Source organism: Oncorhynchus masou, chromosome 14, assembly GCF_036934945.1.
Source record: "Oncorhynchus masou masou isolate Uvic2021 chromosome 14, UVic_Omas_1.1, whole genome shotgun sequence".
Classification (NCBI taxonomy): domain Eukaryota; kingdom Metazoa; phylum Chordata; class Actinopteri; order Salmoniformes; family Salmonidae; genus Oncorhynchus; species Oncorhynchus masou.
This window is the reverse complement of record NC_088225.1, coordinates 8398160-8407355: the sequence shown is the minus strand read 5'-3', so window position 1 is coordinate 8407355 and position 9196 is coordinate 8398160. Positions and strand designations below refer to the sequence as shown.

General features: G+C 41.8%; 1 protein-coding gene across 1 annotated transcript in view; it reads left to right on the top strand.

Moving 5' to 3' along the window:
- Positions 1-5165: 5165 nt before the first annotated feature.
- hs3st4 (heparan sulfate (glucosamine) 3-O-sulfotransferase 4) overlaps positions 5166-9196 on the top strand; it is an 89483-nt gene continuing 85452 nt past the window's right edge. Inside the window, exon 1 of the mRNA XM_064985652.1 lies at positions 5166-5798. Within this exon, the coding sequence (XP_064841724.1) occupies positions 5182-5798 (617 nt within the window). The 5' untranslated portion in view covers positions 5166-5181. The remainder of the gene's footprint in view (positions 5799-9196) is intronic.

Sequence of the window (9196 nt, the reverse complement as noted above, 5' to 3'; positions counted from 1 at the left end):
CCGTGTCCTCAATAGTTCAAACGTTTCGAATCGAGAACAGGTATGTCCACCAATGTACAGTGCACTGTTACTGTATATAAGCAGTATACTGTATACTTCCTACAATGCTTCATATTACAGTAGTCCACTTGTATTTCACAGAATACAGAAATATACTCTACACAGATACATACTGCACCTTAAATGCACCCACCTGTATGATTTACAGTAAAATGTGTGTTCGCATAGTTTTTGTCTATGTGAAAGTGTGCGATGCATCACTGCATTTTTCCCCACATAGGACTGCAAGATTACCTCAAACCAGTGGCAGAGGACGCCTTTTCACACCTCAACAGGAGGAGGCTATTTGCACCATGGTCCGAGCAAACAATGCCATAAGACTCAGGGAAATACAAAGGACCATTATAGAAGACGACGATGTCTTTGAAAACATCCATATGGTTAGCATCTCAACCATCAACAGGGTGCTGCATAGAAACCAGATGAGTATGACACAGCTGTACCGTGTACCATTCCAAAGGAATGAGGACAGAGTTAAGGAGCTACAGGTACAGGTACAGGTAAAACATATATCTATGTAACTACTTTACAGCAACATTTTATAGTGATACATAGTACAGTAAGCATAAACTGCATACATTTCCATTGCTGTGGAAGGAACATGCAATATATGTACATTTTATGTCACTCTTCCTTACCAAAAGAAATTCAACTGTGTCTTCTGGGATATAGCGTATAATGGAGTTGGAATCAAGTGAACCCTTTCACAACTTTGTATACGTGGATGAGGCTGGCTTCAACCTGACCAAATGCAAAAGGCGGGGTCGGAATATCATCGTTCACAGCTACTGTGGATTTGCCAGGCCAACGGGGAGGAAATATCACCATGTGTGCTGCTATTTCGGAGCATGGTGTCCTAACCCATATCCCCCTTATAGGGCCATACAACACCCAGCATCTACTCAACTTTTTAGAGACTCTCTACAGGGCTCTCATCCCTGATGATGAGAGGGGTCTGTTTAGAGATAATTTGCCAAAGTATGTGGTCATTTGTGATAATGTGAGTTTCCATCGATCAAACATCATAAGGCAATGGTTTGTGACCCACCCGATGATGCTCATAGACTTTCTTCCACCTTATTCACCATTCCTTAACCCAATTGAAGAGTTCTTTCAGCATGGAGGTGGAAGGTGTATGATCGTCAGCCACACACACAGATGACCCTGCTGGCTGCAATGGATGCAGCATGTGAGGACATCACAGTAGTCGCCTGCAGAGGATGGATAAGGCATTCCAAAAGATTCTTTCCACGTTGCATTGGAAGGGAAAATATCCGGTGTGATGATGTGGATGAGAATATGTGGGCAGACAGACAGGAACGTCTGAATGTGTAGAGACAGCACAACAGTGCTGCGGGCAAAGTTGTGCCTTAGGGGTGGTTTCCTGTGTTTCTTTCTAACTTTGTTTTTTTTTCCTTTGTGCCCCTTGGGTTGTCCAGTCTCTTTCAATCAATAACCCACATACAGTAATATGTAAATAGTACTGTTGAAATTGATATATGCCATAGAAGTGCAGCCTTGTGCATTTTCAATACAGTAACTGTCATCCAAACTGCAGCCTAAGTTTACATCAGGTAATACTGTCAAAGTACACAGTTACATTGACAACATGCCTAAACATTTTGAAGACCTTGTTCGTGAACAATGACTCAATGACTTATCATTCTGATGACACTGACATGATCATTGGCATGGATATTCACTTTTGAGAGATGTACTAAGGATGTTTAGTGACTGACTAGCTTTAGAAACATATCTATGGTATATTGCAGTTTGTACAAATTGTTCGGAGAAATGCACTTATTATTTTGCACATGTTAGGGATGATGTGAAAAATGCACCAAAGTGACTGAGAAAAACTGTAACAGTGCTGACTGCTCAATAGATTTTGACTGGTTGCAGGTCAATATCAACAAAGAACAAGAATTACAGTATCACAGAGACAAAGGACACGTTTGTGAGATTCAGGATACAGTACTGTAAAAATAGGGGTACAAGGAGGAGGAAGAACAAAACAGAAAATTGCAAAGAGCAAAACAGAGTAGTAATTTCTGATATATTTTGAGCTACTATGATAGAACATGTTTTCGTTTATCAAAGACAATTACGGAAAAATATGAATATTTTTTTAGATAAAAAATTTACTTCTCCCTGAGAATTGTATGTTTTGAACAATGTGTTTTCCATTTTTCGGTGTATTGTTTACTGACTGCTTGAGAGTGTAAATCATTTCTATCACTTTGTTTATGATTTGAGAGCAGTGTTTGACTTTCAACACAGGTAAAACTGTTTTGAGGCGAATGTTTCATTTTGCAAGAGGAGTCAGAAGTTATGTAAATAGTGCTTGAAGATGAGGTTTTGTGTTGAATGTTTTCAGGAAATGGAGCAATTTTCAGAAATGGTGTTTTAGCAATTGAGAAAAACGGTATTATCTGACCCTGCTGGTCATCTATGCACATTTGAACATCTTGGTCATGTTCTGTTATAATCTCCACCTGGCACAGCCAGAAGAGGACTGGCCACCCCTCATAGCCTGGTTCCTCTCTAGGTTTCCTCCTAGGTTTTGACCTTTCTAGGGAGTTTTTCCTAGCCACCGTGCTTCTACACCTGCATTGCTTGCTGTTTGGGGTTTATGCTGGATTTCTGTACAGCACTTTGTGACATCAGCTGATGTAAGAAGGGCTTTATAAATGAATTTGATTGATTGAATGAGAACAGTTTTAATGCTGCACCTTGGCATAGATTTGACACATTTCTGGAACTTTATTGGAGGGACACCATTCTCTCACAATAAATTCCATAATTTGGTGTTTTGTTGAAGACAGTCGAAAACGCTGTCCAAGGTGCTGCTCATACTCATCAAACCATTCAGTGGCCACTCGTACCCTGTGGATGGGGGCATTGTCATCCTACGGGGGCATAGCAATGGTAGCCAAAATAATGGCCAGTCCAGCATTTTTATACATGACCCTAAGCATGATGGGATGTTAATTGCTTAATTAACTCAGGAACCACACCTGTGTGGAAGCACCTGCTTTCAATAGACTTTGTATCCCTCGTTTACTCAAGTGTTTCCATTATTTTTGGCAGTTACCTTTACATAACGATACTATAACAAAACATACTTGTATGCTGAAGTGGCTGTACAGTATGTACCACAGCTGCTAAGAAAAAAAGGAAGGGTGTGATTTATCTTCCTTTCTCTGTGTAAGAGATGTCCTATTGGATTGTTCAGCATTTCCTGTCCTGTGGGAGGCCATGGGTCTAACACAAAAGAGCCATACTTAGATTTTTTTGTTCACTACTCCAGGATTATTGCGTTTTGGCAATAAAATATCTTTAGTCTAACTTTTTTTCCTCCTTGCTCAGTAATTTCAGCCACTGTTTGATTTGCCAAACTGCTGGTTACACGATCTTAGAGATGTGATGGGAAGAGAAATTTGGCCAAATAAGCATATTCTCTCATACTTCCAGATGCTGTAAAATGACACCTGCCATTCTGCTTTGAAAGCAATGAGCCTTCCATTTATTGTTGTCCAGGCATTGCTGTGGCGCAGATATTTCTGATGTGTTTGAGGAGTATGATGAATGAGACTCTATCTAAGGAGACATATCTCAGTGGCTCACAATCTAGAATCCCTTACTTTACCCCCCAAAAGGGCATAAGTCAAATGTGTCAACATTTTTCAATTCAGAGAACAATACTGACTGTCACCTTGTGTAATAAATGTGGTATAGATATGTTCTCCCTTCATAAGTATCTTCAATGCAAAATACCTCAGTAAGGCTACACAGCCTAGTGTCCTTTCCAGCTCACTTACATTGCACTCTCTAGCACTGTCATGTAACCCTCCTTTGTATCAGGCCAGCATGCATGAGAAGCAACAACCTATTTGATATGAATTGGTGGAGTGAAAGGACGATTTTCATCACACATAATTTCCATCGAAAAAAATATTGATCTATTCTTCAACCACCCCTCCTACCTTCTTGTGTAAAATCTCCCAAGATCACGGTTACAATTATTGCAATGTTCCAGAGAACACCAGTAGGGAGCAGCCATGAGCTGCTTGAAGAATACTTATTTAGTAGTAGTTGTAGTAGTAGTAGTAGTCGTAGAATAATAATAATAATTATTATTATTATTATGACGCATTTTATTCAGTAAATAATTTGAGGCAAGTCAGATGTAGCCTACATTAGTTGGGCAAATGATCTTTAAGATTTCTTCTTAAGTGCATACAGGGCACTACTTTTCCCTACTCACCTTTACAGCATAGAAAAGGGAGGAGGAGGAATAATAATCCCGCCTTCCATATGCCATCTCAGTGCTATCTGGCTGTCGTATCTGACGTCTCATTGGGTTTCCTACACTCCGGCACCGATTGCGGAAAGTGGGTGTTCACTTACTGAGCTTGTGGTGCTCCTACTAATATAATAGTGCTTCGGTGCGGGAGAGCTCACACAGTTGATGCGCACATCGTATCTACCAATCAACAGAAGGCATTAGGACAGCAAGCAACATTCCTGGCCACTGAGAGAGCGGAGTCAATTAATATTTATGCAAAGGTTATTCACTTTCTACTTCACAAAGTTAGCAGTGAGAGGTCCAATGTGTGGCAGTTTTTTCACCCTTGTTGGGAAGATCCACCGGATTTGTAATTGGCCGTCAGTGTGTCGGGATGAAGACGTGCTTTGCACACTACTTCAAACACTTTGGCGTTCCCTTTTTTCTTACCAAGACTTCGTCCATCACACTCTGCCCATTTCAAACCAGGCTGCTGGTTTCAAACCAGGCTACTCATTTGGAAGGACGCCAGACCGCAGGCTTTCTCATCTGCAAATTCAGTCCAATAAACGGTGACATTGGCTGTCAGCGTTGGAATAAGAAATCGATAGGCTACTCAAAAAAGGGACGCGATATTCTTTCGGAATTTTAACGATCTATTTCCTGTATCCTTATAACCATGCGAATTGGGGGTATGCTGGAGTGGTTCAACTACTCACATTTTCAAATGGAGCAATGCTGATAGTGACAGATTATTGTTGTTGAGTGTCCATGCAAGTATTGGGGTGGAAACATGTCTGGCCACTTCTTTGAGAGGATCACTGCTATCAGAGATGGCATTTTGGTCCAGCACTTCGGTTTTTACCTCTAAAGTGCCCAGGAAAATTTTATTCATGTTCACCCTCTCCCTTTCTGTCACCTACTTGTTCTATAGCTTGATGAGCTGTTACAACTCGTTACAGTTCCCCTTGCAAGAGAACTACGTGTACCAAGGGAGGCTGGTGACGGAGGAGACAACTTTCGTAACATTAAGGGAGAAACTTTATTCCACTTCACCCCAGGGCTATTTGGACGAGGAGCTGATAGAGGTTACTGCAGCCGCCGAGCAAACGGTTGCAATTTCCACTGTCAAAGATAATGTGGAGACCGAGCAAAGAACATTGGATTGGGTTAGGAATCAAGCGGCTCCGACTAAAACTGCCGCGGTGTATCAATCTCCCGCTCTGGAGAGGGAGCACCAGGAATTCAGCACCACGGACAACGAACTCAGGGTGAACTGCACCTCGGATTATGGGGTGAAAAAATTACCCCAAGCCATTATAATTGGGGTGAAGAAAGGAGGCACCAGGGCTCTGCTCGAAGCTTTGAGGGTCCATCCCGATATCAGAGCCGTTGGGAATGAGCCGCATTTCTTCGACAGGAACTACGAGAAAGGGCTGGATTGGTACAGGTGCGCGCATCCACTCTCACTTAATAACCCGATCTGGTTCAGAGGTCTCATTACCCCACATAACATAAACCATGTGTTGGTAGATAGTCTAGATTTGTTCATATTTCAAATCCATTAGATTACCACTAATAATACGTCGGCCTATACCACTATCAATGTCATTATTCATTATAATAATCCTAATCATAATAAAAATAACAACTGCTTAAAAAATTGCCTACCTATTAGATTGGATATCTGCCAAGTATTTCGGCTTAAAAATGTTTCTAGTCTCGTAAAATATCCCCCATTTGTTTTACATCCAACAATACAAAACAGTTGATCAGTGCTTCTGAAGTACGGTGAACCTAGTTTTACAATAATATACCGTGTTTTATCACAGTATGCATGTATATGAACATAGCATGCAGCAATAGCCAAGCTATTCAGTCGAACAGGTGTTCGTGCGAGTGCATTGGAACAATACTCAGATCCCACCTACAGTTGTGGTATTACCTTTCTGTGGTGTTCAGAACTGCCCCTGTGCAACAGGCCTGGTACTTTAGCAGTGTACTCTGGGTTTGGGATGTGATGTCGAGTTAGTGTTCATACTCTACCACATGTTCTGATAGTGTCACAAAAACAGACAATCTTGTCTCATTTAGACAAAATGTATTTCCATCTGATAATAGCTAGTTTCCAACTATGGAATATTGAGTTTTTTTAGCAAATGCTTTGTAATATCCACCATTTTTCCCCCACCATTGCAGAAAAAAAGTCCCGTAGCTTGATAACAAAATGAAAACATTCTGCGGCTCACCAAGATCCATATCTGATTCAGAATATATTGGAGGAATTGTGAAAAAGTGGTCATTTTAAAGCTATTTAATCTGACACAGAGCTGAAACCAAATGCATGTAGCTAAAGGCCTATTTAAGTCCATCTATCTAAAAGCCATATTGCCAGGCTTTTGCTGTATGACTGCATGGGGGTAGAGAGATCATCATTTTGATCAACTAATCCAGATGTTTTTCTACTGATCCTGAGTGTTGTACCATCCATGTCTTCCCACATGCAATACATTCAAGGTAAAGATTCCCCCAGTCAGGTTCATCACCCAGTCAGGTTCATCACCCAGTCAGGTTCATCACCCAGTCAGGTTTTTTTATTTGTTTTCCAACACTGCACATCTCACTGCCTCCTTTGTGATTTTTTTGTTCCTGTTTATTAAAAGATAAACAATCATGGCATTAAACCACATTCTGTTTGGGGGTTCGTCCGTCCCTCCATTTGACAGTGCCACTCACTCAATAAAGTGCCAGCATCTAGCAAGATGATGGTCTGACCAACCAGGGGAATGCTGGATTTCAAATGGACTCGGTGAGCAGATAATGAAAATGAAGCCAGCCAATAGTACACAGAGTCCCTGACTCCATGCTTGTGCCCAGAGGGATGAGGTGCTGTGCCTGTGAACCCAGTCTAGTACAGTGGCTTGGGGCTTTGGTTATACAAGGAACCATCTGCCTCAACTCATTGCAGTGTGGATGGGAGCTATGCTCTCCTCTGTCCTCAGCTGTTGGCTGTTCATTTAGCCCGTGTTAATGTGAGGCGTTTCGTTACGCTTTCGGTGTCAGGCTCATCAGACGACAAGATGACAGGCTTACATAAATAACACCAAAGTGTGCTTGTGTGTTTTAGTGCCCGTGAGCCAACCAAATCCCTTAAGCACTCTTAACATTTTATTTCCGCGTTTTGTCCTCTGAGAAATGTTAACCTCAGGATGACGTATGCAGAATTTTAAGTATCGGGTAGCGGTGTTTTTTACACCCATGGGGACGATATAGCAATGTGTCTATTCTGTCTGCCAAATTTGAACAGTGTTGTAGTGTGACAAGGGAAAGAAAAGTTACACTCAGAGCTATGTGATCTGCCCACGTCCTGATGCTACAGACAAAGCATGTCAAAAAAAATATACTACATCACGTCTGTGTGCAGGCCTACTGTGTAGGCTGTGTGCCTAATCCTATGACTGAAATCATGATCACAACCATTTAACGTTGGCGTCTGATAATGTCATCACACGCGCTGAATCAATTTAGTTGTGCAGCGGTGGCCAGTTTCATACTTTGCGATGGCTTGGAGAGTTAGACACTGGCAGAGGATGAATGTGGTACCGTTGTAAAAGATTTAAAAGAATCCCGTACAAATGCACAGCCTGAAGAGGTGTGCACTGAGAGAGCTATTCTGTGCTTGCCACAGTTATACGGTGCTCCAGAATCCCGGTACGCATACAGAATTCATCTGGTAGAAAATATCAAGTGAAAACATATTTTTATACCCCATCCGCTGGGCATATATTTCACAGGGAGTAAGTTCATCTTCTTGTTCATGAAATATGATGCAGCACCTCGGTGACATCTGTTTTTACCTGGGTTACACATCTGGTTACACAATGTTTAAAAGGCTTGCCGGGGAGGACCTTATGCCTTGTTAAACTCCTTACCACTTGTGAAGGGAAGCTATAGTCTTTAAACAGCAGGTCATTCTTTCTGTGTGTCGGGTCATAATAGATATACCATCATTAGAAGAATCACGCCGTTGCCTGGAAGCCTTTCTCAGGTTTAAATAGGTGCTGCAAAACAGCAGACGATCCATTGAGCTGGTATTTAGGAACAACTCTATTGCTTGTGATGCAGTTGATTTTCCAGGAAGATTATCTGGGTTGTACTACTATGCTGATCATATTGTGTGAGTTGTCAATGAGATGCATAGCTCTGAAGCGGCTCTGAGGTCTCCGAGCACTTTATCATTGTGTTGAGAGAATGACACTTGGACCTTGTAAGCGATAAAAGCTGAGGCAAAGGGACTGTAAATCTTTTCAGCTGTTTTGTACCTTTGCAAGGCTATGGCCCTGTGTTGCACAAGATGACAAACAATAATGTGAAATTACAGGGGTGCTTATAACGTGCAGAATGTTGTTTTGAATGTGCTCTCCTTCCCCAAGCTATTTCACCTCAGGCGGAGGTCTTGGTTGCTGCCTGCTGTCTTTTATATGAGGTGGCCTTTAAAAAAAGATGCCAAAGAATCGGCCTTGCCATCACCAAGGACTTTCTCTCTTTGTGTGAGTTGTAATGCATTCTGATCAATAGGGACCTACACAGCTCAGAAGCCCACACAGTGCAGGCTCTACGCTCTGCCAAGGCCTTGCAATGAAGTGCTCTCATTCTTTTATCTACTTCTTCATCGAGGCTCTGTTTCCCACTGAATGGTGGAAAAAGCTTAACGAAAGAATTTCCAGTTTGCTGCTTCTTCTTTTTCAGTAAATACGAAATGCTAGTAGTGTAGAGACCATGTCAGAGAACCATGTCTTTGCACTGCTGCAGGCCCGGGGGGACTCTGAGGAGAATAGCATGAATTCC